This window comes from Zootoca vivipara, chromosome 15 (assembly GCF_963506605.1).
Source record: "Zootoca vivipara chromosome 15, rZooViv1.1, whole genome shotgun sequence".
In the NCBI taxonomy this organism is placed as follows: Eukaryota; Metazoa; Chordata; class Lepidosauria; order Squamata; family Lacertidae; genus Zootoca; species Zootoca vivipara.
This window is the reverse complement of record NC_083290.1, coordinates 5,609,223-5,631,069: the sequence shown is the minus strand read 5'-3', so window position 1 is coordinate 5,631,069 and position 21,847 is coordinate 5,609,223. Positions and strand designations below refer to the sequence as shown.

Sequence of the window (21,847 nt, the reverse complement as noted above, 5' to 3'; positions counted from 1 at the left end):
AAATGGACTCAATTGCTTGGAAAGCACCAAGTTAAAGTTCTGGCTGTGGCACGTTCCTTGTTCGGTTGCTGGCTGCACAGGATTCAGTTGATAACCTGTGTGGGAAAGGTCCTTTGGTTGCCACTGGAGGCTACAATCTCTCTCTCCCCCCTTCCAGGTGGTCGGTCCAAGAAAGCTCAAAGAGGCAGCTGCTGGGAAATCCAAAAAGCTGCCTTATGCTGAGTCAGATCCTTGGCTCATCTAGCTCAGTATTTCTGACAATGGCCGGCAGCAGTTCTTCTGGGTTTCAGCCAGCCATTCCCAGTCCTAGCTGAAGATGGCAGGGTTTGAACCTGGGACCCTGTGCAAGCAACGTATGAGCTACAGCCATTGAATCTGTGAATCTCGGGCACAGGTTTTTAATGTTGATGGACGTGCTTGTTCAGTGAATTCCTCTCTTGGCAGTGCGGGGGTGCCTTTTTACAGTTTCACTGAGAGTCCTTTGCATTCTTGCATTAAGGCTTAGCTTTATGGGGGTGAAGCGGGCCCATTTCCCATGGCAATCCACCCCTTTCTTTGCCCCACCCCACCTTGGTTGAATCACCATGTGGCGCGATGGGACCCTAAAGAATGGCAGCTTTTTAACGTGGGTGGCCCCAATTGGATGCCTACAGTTTTCCTTAGTGAACATGTTTAATGGTTTGGATATATGTTATTTGAAATTTGTCCACGTCTAATTCCAGGAAAACATTAGAATGTGTGTCCCTGAGCAGACTTCACTGCAAGCTTGAGTATATATTGTGCAGTGGATATAACTGACTTCAGCAGTTTTGCAAGTGTGTTTGTTAGCCATCATCTGACATCACATTATCATATTTTGGGGGGTGGGAATATAGTGTTATTTCCTGAACCTCATTCCCACCCCAGTGTTTGGGATAAGAAGCCAGCTTTGTCCCCTTACCAACCATTCTCCTAGATTGCAGCCTGTTCCTTCTATCCCATTGGACACCGTGGGAGCCAGTGTGAATTAAACCATCCCCTATCTCCAAAATCCTCTCTCCTTCATCTGCATAGCCATGCTCTGGCAATGGTACCATTAGGGAAGGACTTTACAGCAGAAGTCAAGGGCAAAATCAGTAGGGGGTGGGAAAATGCAGTAGGATTGGTTTACCGCATTTTGAAGTAAATGAACACACATTACCAGCTTTTAAAAATGGGAGTGTATTAGGTTATGCTGAGACCCTATGGTATGTCAAGTTTAAGAGGTTCTATAGCATTACTCAAGAATTGTGTGTTTATTATTATAAACTATTCTATATTATATAAACTATTTCTAAAAACTATTGTTATTTTTAACTAATTATGTAAAACTTTAAATTTAGTATTAAAAGAAAAAAAACTATTTAGAGGTCCCTGACAATCCGAGGACCTAAGCTGTAGTTTACTTAGCTCGTGTGTAAATCAGAGACAGTGTGATGCAGTGGTTAAAGTGCCATGTCTAGGAGACCGGAGTTCAAATCCCCCTTTGGCCACAAAACTCACTGGGTGACCAGACACTCCCTCCCAATCTAACCTACCTCACAGGGTTGTTGTGGGTAATAGGGCAAGAACCATTCACACCACTTTGAGCTCCTTGGAGAAAAAGGCAGGATATTGATGCAATTTTTTAAAAAACAAAAACCACTGTGGGTGTCCCCATTGGACTATTGTCCAAAATCTAGTTGCATCACTGCACTCTGAATCCTCTTTCTGATAGTAATTAGGGCAACAAAAATACTTTTGTAAATTGACATAGGCATCATGGCAGCCAGTGTTAACATCTTAACAATAATTTCTCCTTGCATCCCTCCTTATTGGGCAGTCAGAGGGTTCCAATCCCTTCTGGCTGTGAAGGGCTTTTTTTGTTTTTTTTGTTTTTTGAGGGGTGGGCAGTAGGCCTTGTGAGGAATGCCTCTTGGCTTACTTTTCATGAATCTTGCTCAGGTCAGAGTTAAGGTTGCGCCACATGGATGTGATCTGTAAAACCGAAAGAACCTCCCGGTGTGCCTTTCCGACATGGGTGGCTTTCCGGCATGGCAACTTAGCGGAACGGGTGCAGTATTTTAAGTCTACTTTGCCAAAATCAGCGTGAAGTTCTTTGCAGATGGAAAGAGATGATCTGACAAACTTCCTGTGGCTTACCAAAAAGAAAAGAAAGAAAAGGGGGGGAGCAGAATCCCAGATTGGCAGATCCACCAAATCCTGGCAGTTCAGAAGGAAAATCCTGCATGAATTGCAGGGAAAACATGTGTGCCTATGCCTGTGCCAGGTTCATTAATAAAATCTCATAGGGCTGGGTGTTTTAAGACTTCTCCCTTGAGGTCTCCATTCTTCATTGACTTACTATTCCGGCGTATAAGACGACTGGGCGTATAAGACGACCCCCAACTTTTCCAGTTAAAATATAGAGTTTGGGATATACTCGCCGTATAGGAAATGCGACCTGGCGTATAAGACGACCCCCGACTTTTGAGAAGATTTTCCTGGGTTAAAAAGTAGTCTTATACCCAGGTGGCGCTGTGGGCTAAACCACTGAGCCTAGGGCTTGCTGATCAGAAGGTCGGCGGTTCAAATCCCTGTGACAGGGTGAGCTCCCATTGCTTGGTCCCAGCTCCTGCCAACCTAGCAGTTCGAAAGCACGTCAAAATGCAAGTAGATAAATAGGAACCGCTACAGCGGGAAGGTAAACGGCGTTTCCATGTGCTGCTCTGGTTTGCCAGAAGCGGCTTTGTCATGCTGGCCACATGACCTGGAAGCTATATGCCGGCTCCCTCAGCCAATAACGCGAGATGAGCGCGCAACCCCAGAGTCGGTCACGACTGGACCTAATGGTCAGGGGTCCCTTTACCTTTACCTTTACCTTTATACGCAGGAATATACAGTACCTTCCGTAGAAGAACCCTCTGCCTCACTTGGGAAGCATTCTTGGGCATGCCTCCGTCCTTTAGAGCAGTATTTCCTACCATGGACTACTTGAAAATTGCTGAGGGACTTTGGCAGACCAATTAATGATTTTTCTACCTGTTCCAGGAATTGTAATGTGCTGTACTAGATGCTATATGATTTTTAAATCATATTTTTACTTGCTTCTTTTATTTCTTATATACTGCACTTTATTGTTTTATAACTTGACTGCAGTAAATGGAATAAATGCAATTCAAGAAGTAAAAGAAACAATGACCACACAATTAAAAATAAATGTGAATATTCGACACAATGAATCTGCTGTCTCCCTTCTTAAATCACAAATCCATGCTGAATGAAGCCGTAGTTTGGGAACCCCTGGTTCAGACTTTGCTCTCGCTTTCTGTGAGTCAACAATGCAACCCTTAACACCCAACAGTACTTAGTTTCTGAGGAAGATCAGCAGTATGTGGACAACCTGTCTTTCCAAGAAATTTGTCCTCCATTGTTGATCTTCTCATGGAGGGGGAAATGGCAAAGGGCTCCCCGGAGCACACTTTGGTAACCATAGCTCTACGCAAGAGTTGCCAACATGGACCCTGTGGACACAGGTGTGCCCGGAGAGGCTTTTCCTGGTACCCACAGGGTCAGGTTGTATATCTGAGAGCATCCTTGAATCTGAATCATTAGCCAAAGAAACTCAGGCTTTGCAGATGGTACATCTGGATGGAAGCCTCTCGAACATCTGGTTGGATGTACTTTGTCTTTTGACAACCAAAAAATAATTAATGTGGATTCGGCATGGTGGTCTTGACTAGGAAAGGCTGAAGTCGCTTGAGCTTAATATATAAGAGAGGCCACCTCAGACTACCACGTTTCCTTCTGTCTGGGTCTTTGGAAATGCTACAGGAGCACAGGAAAAGTGCAGAATTTGACACTAGGGACACCATATTGGATGTCCTTTTCTAAAGCTTCTAGTCCTCATGGCTGCAGAGAGGTTTTGAAAGTGTGTGGGCAATGCCTTGAAACAAAAGCGAGAAGGTTGACAGAATTATTCCAGTGGTGGTGGTGCTGTCTTTCTTGAGAGCTTAGGAACACAAATCAACGGTTCATCCATCTCTGTATTGTTTACACTGACTGGCAGCAGCTCTCTAGGGTTTATGGCAGGGGTCTCTCCCGTCCCAACCATGAGATGCCAGAGATTGAACCTTGGATCTTACGCACGCAGAACAAATGCCCTACCACTGAGCTGCATAGCTGCCAAGTTATCCCTTTTTTAAAGGGATTTCCCCTTATGCTGAATAGGCTTCCTCGCGAGAAAAGGGAAAACTTGGCAGCTATGCTGAGCTGTGGTCCTTTATTTCTCTGCATAGTCTCCCCCTCTGCCTCATGACGGACGACATTGTGCAGAATAAATTAAGTTGGGCAGATTTATAGAATAATTCATGCCAGGATTAGATAATTTAGGGAGATATATGTATAATATATGTAAACCTCAAGTTTTCTGGGTGCAGAATTTTAATTCCCTTTATTTAAATGTGGAACCCATTTTGCTCTACCTGTGTTCCACCACCGTCTCCAAGCTTTTTTCTTAAAAGACCATTGCTTATGGCATATCCAGTCAGACTCTGCTAAAATCTAGGCTTCCTGGGACAGGTTGCTTTCGACATAGTAGATCAGACTGGGTCAGCGGAAAGTTAAACAGTCCCACGACTCCTGGGGTTGGCTGCCACACACTTGCACGTGAGAGAGAGAGAGAGTGCGTGTTTGCATCTGTTTTTGCAAGAGGAGAGGGGAGGAAATCAGGATTCTTTGGACCTGTGGAGAAAAGGGGGCCAAAAAAATTTGGAGGCCAAATTGAAACAGTAAGAATGGTTTTCTTCTCCACAGTTGACAGCAATTTTGTGTGTTCCAAAAGTCACCGGCAACTCACTTACCCTCTGCCCAGTAATTATGTAGCATTTGGAGGAGACTAAACGCAGTCACAAAAAGAAAGAAAGAAAATACTTAATTGCAGGCCTGGCTGTGGCGTGAAGCTCAACACAACTTGGGCAAATAAATCACATCATCCATAACGCTTTCTGCTTCTGCAGCTTTCGCTTTTTGCCATGGAATGTCCCAAATCCCTAACGGAAGAGAATCTCACGCTAGAACTTTGCACAGTACATACCCTTGCTCACCCCTCACTTTGAGCGAAGCTTGGAAACGTGTATCTTGTGACCGCATGACTCCATTGAAAAGAAGAAAGAGAAAAGCACAAGTTAGACCTTCAGGCTCTAACGCAGGCATGTCAAACCTGCGGCCCTCCAGATGTTTTGGCCTACAACTCCCATGATCCCTAGCTAGCAGGGCCGGTGGTCGGGGGAGATGGGAATTGTAGTCCAAAACATCTGGAGGGGCCGCAGGTTTGACATGCCTGCTCTAACGCTTCAGGCCTAATCCCTCTTACTTGAGAGTAAGCCCCATTCAGTTCAATAGGACTTATGTCTCAGTAGACATGGTTAGAGGTTTGTGCTACGAATCAATTTCATCGGTGTCTTGCTGTGTTGTGAACTGCCATGAGATCTACGGATGAAGGGGGTGCACTATTATCAATAATAATAATAATAATAATAATAATAATAATAATAATGACGACAGGCTGTAATCTTATGCACTCTTACTTGGGAGTAAACTCCATTGAACATAATGGGACTTGCTTCCAAGCAAATGTGCATAGCATACCATTGCATTGTTAAATCAGCATACCCCCCCAGAATTGCACCGATGAAAAACATTTTTTTAAATGAGACTTTGATTCTTATTCAAAGAATAAAATTCAGTCCTGGCCTCTCTATATTGTTCTGACTGCTGTATGTACGGAGGATACGGAGGAGGGGGTAGGAATGGGGGATTTAACTCACTTCACATTTAAAGGCGAGTCTACCTAATTTGCAGTTTCTGACAAAGATAATATAATTGCAGTTTCTGAAACTACCTGAAATGAAACAAAGTTGTGCTTCAAAATTCATACTTCTCAAATTTCACAGCGTGGTTCTTCAGCCAAGTAATGTGTGCAAAAATGCATTGTATTGGGGGGAAATTGCTTTGGGGGAAAAATGTGTATGTTGGGCAAAATTGCACACAAAAATGTCGGTATTAGGAGAAATGTGCATGATTAAATTGCCAATCAATTTTCATTAAAAAAAAAATATGCAAACTGGTGTGGAAATGTGGAGACCTAAATTCAAGATGGGGAAAATGAGAAATGGAGAGAAACTGACAATGGCAGATTCTCCCATCGTGTGTGTGTGTGTGTGTGTGTGTGTGTGTGTGTGTGTGTGTGTGTGTTTATTTGTTTTGACCACAGGTCATAAAAAAATTAACCCCCTGTTCTGAGTGTCTCTGACTCCCCTGGTTTCCTTTCTTCCAGGTATGCTACTGGTCACGACAGACACGGTGGGCCACGATTTCCATGTTTTCCAAATTCTGACCCACCCCTGGTCGTCTTCGCAAAGTGCCATCCATCACTTGTACACATTACACCGCGGGGAGACCGAAGCCAAAGTAAGTTGCATAAGAAGCCACGAGGCTTTTTATCTGACTTGGCAATTGGAGGAATCCATGTGGGTGTCCTTGGAAATTGCTTGTCTTGCAGTCAAGTCAGAGGAAGGCCATTTAAGATGGATTCGTGTGTTTTTCTAACAGATTTGTGAGCATGTGTGTTTAACAAGATGATAAAACGCGGCTGCGTTTGCACTCTCAAGTCCCACAAACCAACAGTTTGCAAAGTATGAGTGTTGGGTTTGGTGGGTCAGTATTAAGAACGGGAGGGAAATTAGATTCAGCTTGCAATTTAAAGGCAAACCTACCTCATTCACACTTTCTGAAACAATATGTAAGCTGAACCAATGTCATCCTTTGAAATTTACTCTTCTCTGAATTTTGCAATGCAGTTCACCAGATAAGTAATACATGCAAAAAACATGTACTGGGGTAGAGGTTGCATTTAAATATATATATATTAGTGAAAATAGCATACAAAAGTCCATTATATTAGGGAAAATTACTATGCAGAAATGTGTATGTTGGGAGAAGTCTGCTGATGAATTTCCATTTTTTAAAAAATTCGCTAACTGATGTGGAAATGTGGAGAACTGATTTAATATTGAAAAAAATGAAAAACAGAAGCCAAAATTGTCCATTCTTACTTTCACATGACTGGAATGTCAAACAAGCAAACTGTAAAGGCAATAGGTTAGTGTAGATCAGGCATCCCCAAACTGCGCCCCCCCGATGTTTTGGCCTACAACTCCCATGATCCCTAGCTAACAGGACCAGTGGTCGGGGAAGATGGGAATTGTAGTCCAAAACATCTGGAGGGCCAAAGTTTGGGGGTGCCTGCTGTAGAAGATGCTGGTGTTTTGGTGCCTCTTTTCTCAGCTGACCTATTTCAGAATGCTTGTCCAATGAAGCAATGATTGCCTTGGCACTTCTGGAATGGTACATACCCCTCGGGGAACAGATTATTGCCACCTTTTCAAAGAACACCCTTTTAAAATTCTCCAGAGTAACCAATGAGCGGTACTGAAATTATTTTTGGCTTATTGCTACTATTGTAGGTTGAAATCCTATTACATCATGGGTAGCCAATGTGGTGCTTGCCAGTTAATAATTTTGAATAGACCAGGGATAGCCAGTGTGGTACCTCCAGATGTTTAGCTGGATTACAGCTCCCATCAGCCCCAGGGAGCATGGCCAATGATCAGGGATGATGGGAGTTGTAGTCCAATATCTGGTCTACTCAAACTTTTGAATTTGATCGGCGTTAGAGAGGGAAAGCCCCACAACCACCTATTTATTGGGAAATGGTGCTTCTTTATTTAATATTGGGATAAAGCTTATGACATAGTTCAACCTTATTCAGTCATGGGAATTATTTGAACGATAGGTATATATGCATTTATTTCCTCTTTAAGACGATTGGATTTAATTTTAGGTAGCTGAAAATTCTCATGGTTGCAATGGCTTGTAACTGTATTAATTAATGAAACTATTAATTATTTATTGCCATGCTAGTTGTTACTTTGTTTTTTTTATCTGATATGATATGGCAAATAAAGAGGATGACATAATTTCAAAGTTCATTGACAATAAGAAAAATTTCTAGAACCAGCAGCAAATTTAAACAGTTAGAAGCTAGCAACAGGTCAATGAAAGGAGTGGAAAAATGAAAAACCAATCCATCTTTATTGCAGTCAAAGACCAGACATAAAGGAGTGGAAAAATGGAAAGGTCTTTAGGGCTTGTTTAAAACTATGAAATGCGGGAGACAAATCAAGTTTTCAAGGGAGTTACAGAAGTTTGGCCACCACTGAACCTGGTAGTCACCAACCTCACTTTTTTAATGCCACAGAGAGCAGGCCTTCTGAGGCCAATCATAGGGCCTTGGAAGACTCATAAAGGTGTTGACATTCCTACAAATACGCTGTTGCAAACAGTTCAGAGCTTTTGAAGGTTAAAGCCAGTACGCTGAGGTTGGGACCAGTATTACTGATGCAGAAACAGGCTGGTGGCTTTGTTCTGCACCATCTGAAGGTTGTAGACTGTCTTCAAGCGGAGCTCTGTCTAGAGGAAATTACAGTAGTTTTGGTCCAGAAGCAACTAGTTCAAGCTGGAGAACCAGGCATAAGCAGAGCCCTGCTGGATCAGGACAAAAGCCCATCTAATCCTGCATCCTTTTCTCACACTGGCCAACCAGATACTCTAGTGAGAAGACATCAGGCAGGACTTGAGCGCAACAGCACACTCCCCGCTTCTGATTCCCAGCAACTGGTGTTCAAAGGTATACTGCCTGTGACAGGGAAGGTAGAGAAAGCTGATCCTCTATGCCACCTGCATCTTCAGAGATAGTGGCAGGCCCAGGAGAATGCCCAGTGGGCATCCCTAACCAATTGCCAATCACAATTTAGGTCTGTGGTTTTCCAAGCAACCAACAAAACAACACTGTCTTATCTGGATTAAGTTTCAGCTTGTTCAACCATCCTAAAACTGCTTCCAGCACCTCTTTAATAGTTTATTTCATCACCCCTCTGGATTGCCAAATGAAGTCAGGAGGTGGAGCTATGTGTCACACGCATACTGGTGTTTCCTGTGCTCAAACCCCCAGATATTTTCTGGAAAAATACATTGGGTGCATCCCAACTAAAATGAAGGACTTTTAAATATACCGTTGAAATGAGGGGACCATGTTACCTTTCTCCCAAAATTAATCCTGGCCAGTCGTCTCATAATGATTAGGATGATGTGATGTCAGTAAGGCAAAAAAAAAAAGTCAACTGAGAACGAAGGCAAGCATAATTCATGGAGGAGAGTGCTATCGAAGGCTACTAGGCATTATGGCTATGCCCTTCCGCCACAGTTGGAGGCTGTAGTGTTTCTGAATACCAGTTGTTAGAAATCACAGGAGGGGAGAAGGCTCTTGTGCTGAAATCCTGCTTGCTGGTTTCTCACAGGGACATTTGGTTGGCTACTGTGAGAGCAGGATGCTGGAATAGACGGGCCACCGGCCTGATCCGTCAGGCTCTTCTTGCATTCTTATCTTTTTTAAAAGAAGGCCATGTAAGTGAATAAATAGCCTGATGTCACGCAGGCAAGCAAGATGAATTGAGGGTGAGTGCGAGGAAAAGAAGGCAATGTAAGTGAACGGGTGAATATTTTCATAAGGGGTGTTGAAAAACCATCAAGGAAAAGGAAGTGTATTCGACAGTGTTCACAAAAAGCTGTGGATAGTTTTGGCTTGGCTGTAATATATTTAAATATATGCAATTTAAAGTTGGCTCAGATACCAGGGCAGAGAGTGAACTTTATAGCCATCAAAAGGCCAACAAGGAAAGAAAGGACAGCTGAGCCACTTTTTAACCAGCCAAGTTGGCACCCTAGTTGGCAAGAGGCGTCGTGCTGGGTTTTACAGGGCCCCCCCCTAACCTCTTGGAAGATGTCTGGCAACGATGCCAAATTGGTGGTTGAGATTGCCAAGGATATCCTATCATTTGGAACGTTTATGTAATTGCACGTATATGTTTTTAGCCTTTGTGTGTAACAAAGTATATCCACTTCAGCGGCCTGGGGGGCTGCAGGGGGAGTAACGTGGTGTCTTGATAATGCCTTACTCGGCAAAACCACTAGTGTGCATTGCACTGTGGTCTACGGGGAGCTTTGAGGGTGCTCATTCAATGTGCAGCTCCTTAATTCTCAGCGCTGGGCATCCCATGTTTCAGAAAAGGTAGCTTTATTTTCTTGTGGAAGTGTTTTATGATACATCTATTATATTGGCCTAAACGTAGCTGCACAAATCTGGCTTGTATAAAACCTGTGTGTGGCTTATGACTGCTCTTTCATAAACGGAGAAGCCATGATTTAAGATGAGGATTGCCTGCCCTTCTTACCAGGGGGCACCGGCTGCCCAGTGAGCTGTTCTTTGTGAGGTGCTTAATGCAGACTGCAGCTGTATGCTGAGCTGATGTGGACCATGGACATTTATGTGTTTATTTGTTCCCCTCTGAACTAACAAGGCTGTGATGATTATCCTCTCTACTTCTGTGTTTTGCAGATCATCCATTCCCTTGCAAAATTCTCTCCTTGTGTGTTGGGTGACTTTCATAGGGGAGGACAAATTATAAGTGGTGAGAGTGGCTTACCTTTAAAGGGAAGGTGGCCAAGCCGAGTAAAAAAGCTTGGTTGCCCTCATCAGCTTTCCTTTTGCAGTTTTGAACGCAGCACCCCATGTAAATGTGTCATGACCAGGGTAGGAGCAGAGATTTAATTTTGCTTGCATTTGTTTGATTTTGTCCGCATTCTTTTCCAGTCCTACCAGTGAGGATTGAACCTGGGACCTTCTTGTTTGTGCCCAGCAGTTGCTATAACACTGAGCTGGGTTCCCTGCCTGCCACTTGTCTGAAAAATCTCTCCTTCCTCCCCCACGATGCTTTTAAAAACCTAAGAACAGCCTGATGGATCATGCCAACTATTCCAGCATCCTGTGCTCACAGTGGCCAGCCAGATGCTAGGGGGAAACTGCAAACAGGATCTGAGCACCACAGCTACTCTCTGCCCCTGTGGATTCCAGCAGTTGGTATTCAGAAGCATTACTCCTTCTGACCATGGAGGCAGAGCATAGCCATTGATAGGTTTTAGCTCTACAAATTTAAGCAATCCTCTTTTAAAGCCATCCAAGTTGGTGGCCATCACTGTCTCTTATGGGACCAAGTTCCATAATTCAACTGCATGAAGACGTACTTCTTCCTTTTTCTTTTTCTATATATCCCCTTCCTTCCTTCCTTCCTTCCTCCCTCTCTCCCTCCAGTTTCCACTAGGATGCTATTGATGTTTCTTCATCTGTTATCTCAGCATCATGTTTTTAAGTTGTACACTGCCTTGTTACGTCTTCTGTGAAAGTACAGCTTATAAATATTTCGAATGAAATAATTTGCTGCTGAGCTGGGGAACTCCGGACGCTACTGAACTACAATTGCCATCAGCCCAAGGTGGCATGGCCAGTGGCCAGGGATAATGGGAGCTGTAGTTCAGCAACATCTGAAGGGTGATAGGGACCCCCCCTCCCAATCTGCACAGTAGCTAGGGTGTCTCGACATGCCTTAACTGTTGAATGATGAGTTCCGCCCTCAGACCCCACCCACCTTGTATCAAAGTGCTTTGATCCCTTGAAGGGCACTGTTTAAACGCTGGATATTGTTGTTCGGCAACAGAGGAACACGGTGTTCTGGAGGTACGCTGTCTTCCTTTATAAACAGATAAAGGTCTGGGGTTTGGCCTGGCTGCACTTGTCTCTTTGATCTTTGTGCATAAACACACACACACACATACACCAAAAGGCCCGCGAGTCACCTTATCTCGATCCCAAGCAAATAAACGCAGCGATAGTGAGGCGGGCTGGTGGCCAGAAAAACCACTGTGTAATCTTTTTGGCTGTCCGGCCTTTGCTTATTCTGACTCTTAGGCTGTTGTCACAAGCGAGCTCGCCTGAGCCTCGTTAAAACACAGAGGACCATGTAATCATGTTGGCGCTACTTTTCCGGGCTGTGCGAGGTTTGTTTTCCCTAATGCAAACGTTGACAAAAGTATGTTTAAGGTTAGGCTTCATGCACCACTCTGGGGTGGCTCGTGACTCTCCCCCCCCCTTAAAAATAATGTTGTTGTTGTTGTTTAGTCGTGTCCGACTCTTCGTGACCCCATGGACCACAGCATGCCAGGCACTCCTGTCTTCCACTGCCTATGGGCTGCTTTAGAGGTGTGCACTACACATGGAGGGTGAGCTGGAAGTGGGGTTGGGGAACAAATCCCCGCTCAGTCCTCCTTGGTATTTCCATATTCCACTGAGCTTGTCTGCCAGTGCAACATGGATATTTATTATTATTTATTTATTGAATTGATATACTGCCCTATACCTGGAGGTCTTAGGGTGGCTCACATAAAAAGCAAAATAAAAAAATTCCTTCAGTAGCACCTTAAAGACCAACTAAGTTTATATTTTGGTATGAGCTTTCGTGTGCATGCACACTTCTTCAGATACACGTATCTGAAGAAGTGTGCATGCACACGAAAGCTCATACCAAAATATAAACTTAGTTGGTCTTTAAGGTGCTACTGAAGGAATTTTTTTATTTTGCTTCAACTCAGACCAACACGGCTACCTACCTGTCACATAAAAAGATCACAGTATATAAAATAAAAATAAAAGCAACAACCCAATAATACCCCCCCCAAAAGAGCCACATTTTAAAAGGATATGACATGTTGATCAGGTCAACCAAAGGCCTGGCGCCTAAAGGTGTATAATTGAAGCTGCCAGGTGAACTTCCCTGGGTAGAGAATTCTGCAGATGGGGAGCCACTGCAGAGAAGGCCCCGTTCTCATGTGCTTTCACCATAGAGAGGGCAGGGATGCAACGACACTTCTGTAACCTCCAAAGTGTATAATGGACAATGGCTTCTTTCAGTTAATGCATACTTTTCATTGTTTTTAAACGGAGGCGCAAGATCAGTTTCACCCACTCTGCCCATCCGGTTGCACCTGTTCTGCCTCTGAACATGTTGAGTATCCACACTCCTAGCCGTGTCCTCTCCAGTGCAACCAACAGAAGTGGCCTTCAAGGTTTTCTCCTGTTATTCCAGGAGTGGGGGGAACATGTTTCAACCTGAGGGCCACATTCCCTTCTGGGCAACCTTTGAGGGCCACATGCCAGAGGTGGGCAGGGCCAGAGGCAGAAGTGGGTGGAGCAAAAATTTACCTTAGTGCACTAGGCTAACACTCACACACCACTCTCTATCATCCATCCAGAGAAACAAGAGGCATTGTCAGACTTCAAACACACATTCCACCTAGGAAATAGGGCTGGGGAGAAGCTCCCTGTCTGAAACTCTGGGGAAACCGCTGCCAGTCAGTGTAGACAATACTGAGCTGGACTGACAGATGATATGACACTGTACGTTCCTAAGACACTTGTGGAAATGTTGGATCCTGGTTCAAGAACCCTTTTGCTGTTGATTTTTATTATTTTATTTGAGGCATTTATATACTGCTTAAACACTCACATTTCTAAGTGGCGTACATAAACCACACAGACAATAAAGCAATTTAAAAATTCATCGCAAACCCAAACCCGAATGCTACCTTAAAATGCCTGTTGCACTAAGAAAGTCTTTGTCGTTCTTCTGAAGTGACGACGGTGCATTTCTTGGGAGGTTGCTTGGTGAGTTTGGGCCCATGGCACTGAATTCATGTTGTCTGGGTGGTTGTGCTGCATCTTCAAGGACAGGGAGTTATGCTGGGGTGGAGCTCGGATCAAGCCTCTCAAGCTGCCGGTTTCCTGGTGGTGTTGTGATTTTGAAACCCCCCTCCCCTCATCTCTCGCCCCATCCTCAATGCCTTTGGCAAGGCAGCAACTGTCTCTTGGCCACTTCTCCAGCCACGGAGCACCTGCATAATAGCCATTAACTCAGTCTCCCCAACCCCGGCCCGATCCTGCAGCCCACGGACCATCTCTTCTTCCCCTGTGGTATCTCCTTTCTTGTAATTGACATGGGAATAAAACTTTAAACAGCGGTGTCTAAATGTACTCAGTGTTGCATTACTCAATCGGTCTGTGATTACCGAGTGTATGTTTTCACTGATCTTTAACGGAAAAGGTGATTGTGAAATAGGCAGGGCAGGCTGGTCCCAGACACACACCTTGCCTGACTCGTAGCTGAGAGGGGGCCTCAAATATCTGAGCCAGCATTTCCCCCAAACTTCTGATCATTGACACAGATGCTATTGTTCTGAATGAAAACGGGACGTGCTTGCACCTGAAAAATCCTACTGGGGTGGGGGAGGAATGGGCTGAACATCTATGGAGTGTTTCAACCCAGGCTGAGGTCATCGGCTGATAGCATCACTTTCCATGTAAGCCCAATTGTGCCTAATGTCATCTGCAGCCTCAGAAACTATTCTGATACCGTACACCAACAAAATGAGGGCCTAGTTTTCATCTTGAAACAACTTGGATTACATTTTAAGAGGCTGGGAGGCAAGTTCCTAACACCACACTGTTCAGGGACCCCACAGAGGAAGACCTACTGAAGAAGGAATCTCCTACATATATCCAGGAGCAAATAAGCATTGCCACAACCCAGGAGCCTCGCCCAGTGGTCTTCAGGGTTGGGGTGGGCAGACTTCTGGTTCTTGGGGTCCTTTTATTTTTACTAGAATATTGATATCCACTAACCTTCACCAAGTGTAAAATAGCGCTTAGAATTAAGGAATCCATACGCTGTTCAGGAATTTGTTTCAGTTCCACAGTTAAATTCACAGACCTATCATACACAAAAATCCGCTCCTGGTTCCCCCCCCCCTAGCTTTCATCATCTCAGCCACCTAATTTTTTTAGGAGAGAGAGGAAGTAAAGGAACATGGGCTTTCTAACGATAAACAATGGCAAGTCAGAAAGCCTTGCTGGTCTAGTGCAAATTGCCCAGAAATCGCCCAGTAGATCATGATCTACATTTTGCTTATCTAGGTATTTTCCTAAATCTACAAACCAGGAAGTTACTTTAGGAATTACCGTAATACTATATGAGCTCCAGCCTCATGCTTCATGCTGTCAGTACCCCAGTGCAACATACAACCAACTTCCAGAAAACTGTAGCCCATTCACAATGTCCCACAAAATAATATTTTTGAAATCATGAATGTAGGTAGCCCATGCATTGATCTCTGCAAAGGCTCTTGTGTTGATATAAAACCCCAAACAGCTTGGTTCCTGGATATCCTTATATCCCAGCTTGATGACTAAAATCACCCTGAGGAGCACTTACTTCGCTCCCATGTTACAGAGGCTTGACTTGGACTCAACTAGAAGTCGGGCCTTTAGTGTCACCAATTCCATGCTGTGAAATACTCTTGCAGCAGAGATTTGGCAAGTATTCTTGCTTTTGACTTTCAGGCGTCCCTTGAAGACCTCTTTATGACCTTCATGTGCTGGATTTCTTTTACTTTTTTCCAATGGTGTTTTATGTTTTAACAGTGTACAGTGCCCTGACATTTTATGATATGGCGGTATTGAAATACGGTTATAAATAATAAATAAATGACGACAAGCCTTTGCCAACGATATTCTTGATGGCAATACAATGCATCTGGCCCTGGGGGAGATTTGAGACCCAGCCAGGAATCTAGGCAGGTATGTCCTGATCTTTGGCTCCTTGGGATCATTAGTAAGTGTGGAGAACTGGTGAAGGCAATTGCTCTCCTTGGTGCTCATAAGAAGAGCTTGCTGGATCAGGCCAATGGTCCCTCTCGACCAGATTTGCTACATACATTTTCCCATCAACAAAACCTCAGTATAGGGTGTCTTTTAGGGATATTGAAGGCATGGGAGTAAGTTTACTTAATACAGTTTGTTAAGTTATCCCATGCCTTGAATTCAGCAAATACTCAGAAGGCAAAAATCATCCTGACTACTTGTCGTCGTCCCCCTCCCCACCCCAATAAAATAGCAAGGTTTGCTGTGGACAGAGCAAGTTTCATCACAGTCTATTTGTTTACTATCTAAGCTTGTAAACTCTTTCAGGCTAGAGACCTTATTATTTTTTGCTCATGTTATCCTTAAGCATGTATAATGATTGGGATACATTTGGCCTTATTTTGGTGGCAGAGCACACGCTTTGCATGCAGAAGGTCTCAGGTTGAAACCCCAGTGTCTCTAGGTAGGACTAGCAAAGACCCTGCCTGAAACCCTGGAGAGCTGCTGCCAGTCAGTGTGGACAGCACTGAGCTAAATGACCCAATGGTTTGAGTTGGTATAAGGTGACTGTCTGTGTTCCTACACAAAGTGTGGCACCTATATAAATAACACTTTATATCTTTACTACAAATGGTGCATATATTTTAGAAGCTATGCCCTTAATGCCCCCCCCAAACCCCCAGCAACAGCAACAATGCTCAAGGGTTGGGGCATGTGCTCTGGTTCTGTGCCCAAGGGGTGTGTTTACGGACATCAGTTTTGCCTCCCCAGATCCTGAGCTGTGCCTGGGCTTGTAGAGCTATCGCTGGGTAAACTGACCCTTTGATCGCTGTGTTATCGGAAGCTGATGTCTCCAGAGTGATTAACAAATCAGAGAAGGGGATGAAATTCCATGCCCCGGTGCTTTTTGTGCTACTGCTCCTCGGGTTTGTTTCTGAAAATGGGACCCTCTCTTTCCATTTCAGTGTGGGCGAGTTTGTGCCACCTCTAGATGCAAAAATACGTGGCGAAATCGGAGATAGGCTGAATTTTTAAGAAGTGGCGTGGAGGGAACAAGCAGAGAGGGGCAGAGTGGTGCCTGCTAGGGATGAACAAATCTGTCAATTTGGATTTCTTTCAGTTTCTCGTGTTCCCAGTCTGACACATTTCTGTGTCAGTTTTCCATTTTTTTAAAAAAGTCCTTTTGAGAATTGATCAGCATTTTCGGGTGCATTTCTTCCTATGTATATATGTTTATATGCAATTTTGCCTAATATATTGCATTTCTATACAGTGGTACCTCTACTTACGAATTTAATGCGTTTCGAACGCACATTCGTAAGTTGAAAAAAATTGTAAGTCGAATCCCATAGGAATGCATTGGGAGAAAAAATTCGTAAGTCGAAGCAACCCTATCTAAAAATTCGTAAGTAGAAAAAATTCTATCTAAACCACATCCAAGATGGTGGACGGAGCTCTGTTCGTAAGTAGAAACATTCATAAGTAGAGGTACCACTGTATATTGTTTCCACAAATAGGCACATTTTAATACACTTCTGTTACTATTATTAGTATAACTTAATATATTTATATCCTGCCTTTTTCCTATATTGCGATGCAAGGCAACTCACAACATTTAAAAAACATCAACTTTGGGCCTTAGGGTAATGAAAACCAACTAGTTAAAAACCAAGAATACAAATACATCACATTTAAACCCAGCAGCTCAAATGCAGCTTGCCCTGACAGCAGCCCAGGGATCAGAATGTTCCACACCTTAGTTTTCAAAGGCCTGTCTCTACAGGAAGGTCGTTGTCTGTTGGTGGAAGGATAACAAAGAGGGAGCCAGTCTAACCTCTCTTGGAAGGCGGGACTTCCACAATATGGGAGCAGCCACAGAGATGGATCCATCTCTTGTCTCCACCTATCATGCTTCTGATGTTGATGAGGCTGAGAGAAGGTGCTCACCTGAGGCTCTTAGCACCCAGGCAAGTTCATATAGGGGATATAATCTTTCAGGTTGCCTGGGCCGGAACCATATAATATGTGTTTAATTAATTGTTTGCTGGGAGAACTTCAAGTTCCAAGAAGTGTGAATTTCAAAGGATAGCTGCATTTCTGTTCACATATTGCTGTGAAAGTGCAAGTAAAGGGACCCCTGACCATTAGGTCCGGTCGTGACCGACTCTGGGGTTGCGGTGCTCATCTCGCGTTATTGGCCGAGGGAACCGGCATACAGCTTCCAGGTCATGTGACCAGCATGACAAAGCTGCTTCTGGCGAAGCAGAGCAGCACACGGAAACGCCATTTACCTTCCCGCTGTAGTGGTACCTGTTTATCTACTTGCACTTTGATGTGCTTTCGAACTGCTAGGTTGGCAGGAGCAGGGACTGAGCAACGGGAGCTCACCCCGTTGTGGGGATTCGAACCACCGACCTTCTGATCGACAACGTTAAAATGCACACCCATTTGAATGCATGGTACATTGTTGAAATGAGTTGTGCACCTGAGCTACAGTGGGGGCCACAGACAGAGACTCCCTTAAGGATCTCTGTGATCAGGCAGGGATATAAGGAATCAACTGTTCTGAAGGTGTCCCGGACCCAAGTTGTTAATGTAAGTTAATACAAGAACTTTGAAGTTAGCATATGGGCAGCCAGTGCAAGCTTTGAAACAATGGAGTGATGGCAGTAGTCAGTCCCCACCAACAGTCTAGCTACAGCATTTTGTGCCAGCTGAAGCTTCCAGACCAAATCCAAGGGTAGCTCCATAGAGAGCGCATTGCAATAATAAAGTCTTGAGGTTACCAGTGCATGAATCACTGGGGCCAGGCTATCCCTGTCCAGGAACAGCTGTAACTTGGCTTATCAGCTGTAGCTGGTAAAAAGCACTCCAAGTTAACTGAGGTTACCAAACTATGTTATCCCTGTTTGGCTGGTATCCTGCGATCATTCCAGGAAGTATTGCCCTTCTGTTTTGATTGGCGTCAACATGTAGGCAAATCTGATTGGGTGCATACCATTGTGACATCATTGGGATCTCTGGAATCTCTGAATTGCTGGGATCACTGTAGGAAGATTGGGGTGGGGACCACAGTAGGAGGTTGGTGAGGGGAAGGACCCCTAGCTATAATACAAAATGGTGTTGAAGCATCAGGAGAGAGGGGGAGCAATGAAAAGAAACAGCATCAGAAAATAGCGGCCATTTGCACAATTTCGGGAACTGATTTCCACCCTGCAAAAGCATTATTTTATACCTGAAAATCAAGATGGGTGAATGTTCAGCAGAGCCTGAAGGTTACTGTAGTGTTCTAACTGGAGCAGAAAGCTGCGAGGGAGCCAGCTTTCAGCATCCCAAGGTCTGAGTGAGTGTTACTTGGCTGAAGACATGGGAAGGATTCCATGCTGAAATAAGCACAGGATCCGTCATAAACCCAGTGACCGAGGAGTGTTCGGACTAGTGGGACACTCCGTACTTGAACAGAGTAACGGAGGCCGTTAAACAAATACTGAGAAGAGTTCGAGAGCAGTGAAAACCAGGCAGTAATCTGATCCTTCCAAGAGGTTTACAGCCAACAGCACCACCTTCCACAGTTCTTTACAAACACCTTTTTGGGTTGAAAAAATATTGGTTTGGCACTGGAAAAGTTCCTTTTGCTTCAACTGCTACCAGATGCGGAACAGTGGCTGAGCTTCAAGGAACGCTTCCAAAAGAAATACCAGATTGGTCTCACCAGGGATGCTGTTCTGAGTCTGAAGAGTTCCTTGTTGTCCATGCAAACAAGAGTTCCTCTACCACCACCCAACAAATCTGGAGCATCCAGAATGCAGCTCCTGAGTTCGAATTCAGTTTATCTGCTGAGCTACTGGAGTTCTCATCTGAGATAAAAGTTTGAAGGTTTAGACTAATAGGGGAAGAAACAGCACTGTGTGTCAACGCTTGCTTCTTTGTTATTAACTATTACCTTGCCATTCCTCCAAAGCGCTCAGGGTCACATACATCCTCTGTCACCATGTTTTATCTTCATGGCAACCTGTCAGGTTGGTTCTGCCAAGAGAGAAGGGCACATGAGGCTGCCCTGTACTGAAGCAGAGCACTGGTTCATCTAGTCCAGTACATCACAGCAAAGTGCAGCTCTACAAATACTTGGGAAATTGAGTCCTTTCCAGTACCAGTCTTTTTTCCTTTTTGTTAAAAGGCAAAAATAAAACTAGAAATTTCAGAAATTGAACACAGAACCTTCAGCAAATGCAAAGCATATGTTCTCCTGAGCGATGGGTGAAGGCTGTCAGAGCAAAGGTCACCACTGAATTTCACAAAGAACTAATCCATGGCCATCCGCATGGCAGAGCAAGGATCTGAACCCAGGTCTGCCAGGTACACACGTCCAACATGTTAGCCATGGCACCTTATTGGCTCCTAGTAAACTTTCTTACTGATGAAAAGGCACAGTCTCTTGATCTTTCTTCTACTATGGACCCTACACACTCCCTCTTTACTGGAATGTGGGCCACCACTCCTTCACTCAGAGGAGAGGGGAACAGAGGGGCAGCTGCCCCACAACATTGGCTTGACCTCTTGAGCTTCAAATAAACCAAAACAAAACAAAACCCACAACCACCCACCCACTGGAAACCTCTCTCTAGGCCACCCAGAGGCCCATCTCTTGAAAAGCTGCTAAGATTATTATTGGCCATTGTACCACCCTGCCCCCATTGGCTCTTTTCACCTTGTATTTGTACTGTGACGCTCCTGGAGAGTTCATTTAAGCCATATTTCCCATCCTGGTGCCATCCAGAAGTTTTGTACTACAGATCCACCATATGCAAACTTCATGCAAACCAGGATGAATGCTTCTTACACAGGCCGTCTGGAAGTGACCCAAGAAACATAAGAAGCTGTCTTACACTGAGTCAGACCATTGGCCTACGTAGTTCAGTATTGTCTACACTGACTGGCAGCAGCTCTCTAGGGTTTTAGGCAGGGGTCTCTCTCCCAGCCCTACCTGTAGATGCCAGGGATTGAACCTGGGACCGTTTGCATGCAAAGCAGTTGCTCTGCCACTGAGCTATGGTCCTTCCCTTAAAGGAAAAACGCATGAATTAGATTTAATAATTGTACTCTTGTTCTTCTCCATTTCCCTAATTGTTGACCCCCCCCCCATTCCAACAAAACAAAACAAACCTTCATTCTCTTCTCACGGGCCTCTAATCCACTTTGAGCCTGCAGTCAAGACAAAGGCCTTTGTAGAACAATCCAGAATATTAGGTCCTGACAATAAGGTTTTTACGAGGATCATCCCAAAGCCTCCAAAAGGGGTTAAAACTGACCACTCTTTAACAATGTCACCAGTGGCTTGTTTGGCTGTGGCAATGCATCTGAAAAGGACAGGGTTGTGTATGAGTTTGGGTGTAAAGCTAGGCCAGCATTTTGTGTGTGTGTGACATTGTCCCTCTGATGAAGTACTTCCGTGAGCAAACCTCTTTGCCTTTCAGGAAAACATCTTCCAAGTCATGTGATTTTGTTTTCTAATCCCCTTTTTAATGCGAAGGCTTTAGATATACGGGTACTTACAGGCAAGTGAATCCTTGCTGCTTTTGTCTGGAATATTCTGAAGTGCATTTCTGGAATACTTTTGTCAAGATTTGATGGCTGGCCTGTTCCATCGTTGAGTGCCCACCGCATTGTGAGAGCCAAACTCTCCTGAGGTTGATTTAAACCCTGTGCTTTTTAATAACATAATGAAAGCTAATCCCCGCCATCCTGTGCGTTTCCATTTGTTGCATTGGACCCCATTCACCTACGATGGGTTTATCTGCAAATATTTTCATTCAGTTGTTGCTTCTTAGGACTTTTCTTTTGGTTGCATCACTTGAGGCCAGGCTACTTGAAGTGATTTTGTCCTGGAGAAAAAAAGAGGAGGAATGTGATTTCTACCTTGCTGTTGTGTAAAGCAGACATTGGAGGGGAAAGGGGGGTGGGGAGGGAACTAAATCCTCTCCTAGTTTTTGCTTCAGGATCCACATAAGAGGTCATTATAGAAGCGAGGGACTCTTGGCTTTGATGAAGAAGCTAAGCTAGTTTCACAATTCAAGGAGCCCCCTCCGCCTCATCTGAGTTGGGCCACTGGTGGTTCTCACCCATTAATGTTGACCCTGATTGGCA

At 44.4% G+C, this 21,847-nt stretch overlaps 1 protein-coding gene across 9 annotated transcripts in view; it reads left to right on the top strand.

The window, feature by feature from the left end:
• The window catches only part of BCAS3 (BCAS3 microtubule associated cell migration factor), a 463,105-nt gene that overhangs the window by 118,532 nt on the left and 322,726 nt on the right, over positions 1–21,847 (top strand). For all 9 annotated transcript variants that reach the window (XR_009556811.1, XM_060268433.1, XM_060268432.1 and 6 more), the window contains one exon: positions 6,335–6,468. Coding sequence is in view for 8 of the 9 variants with exons in the window: in XM_060268433.1 (XP_060124416.1) it covers positions 6,335–6,468 (134 nt within the window). In the remaining variant the exon portion in view is untranslated. The remainder of the gene's footprint in view (positions 1–6,334; positions 6,469–21,847) is intronic.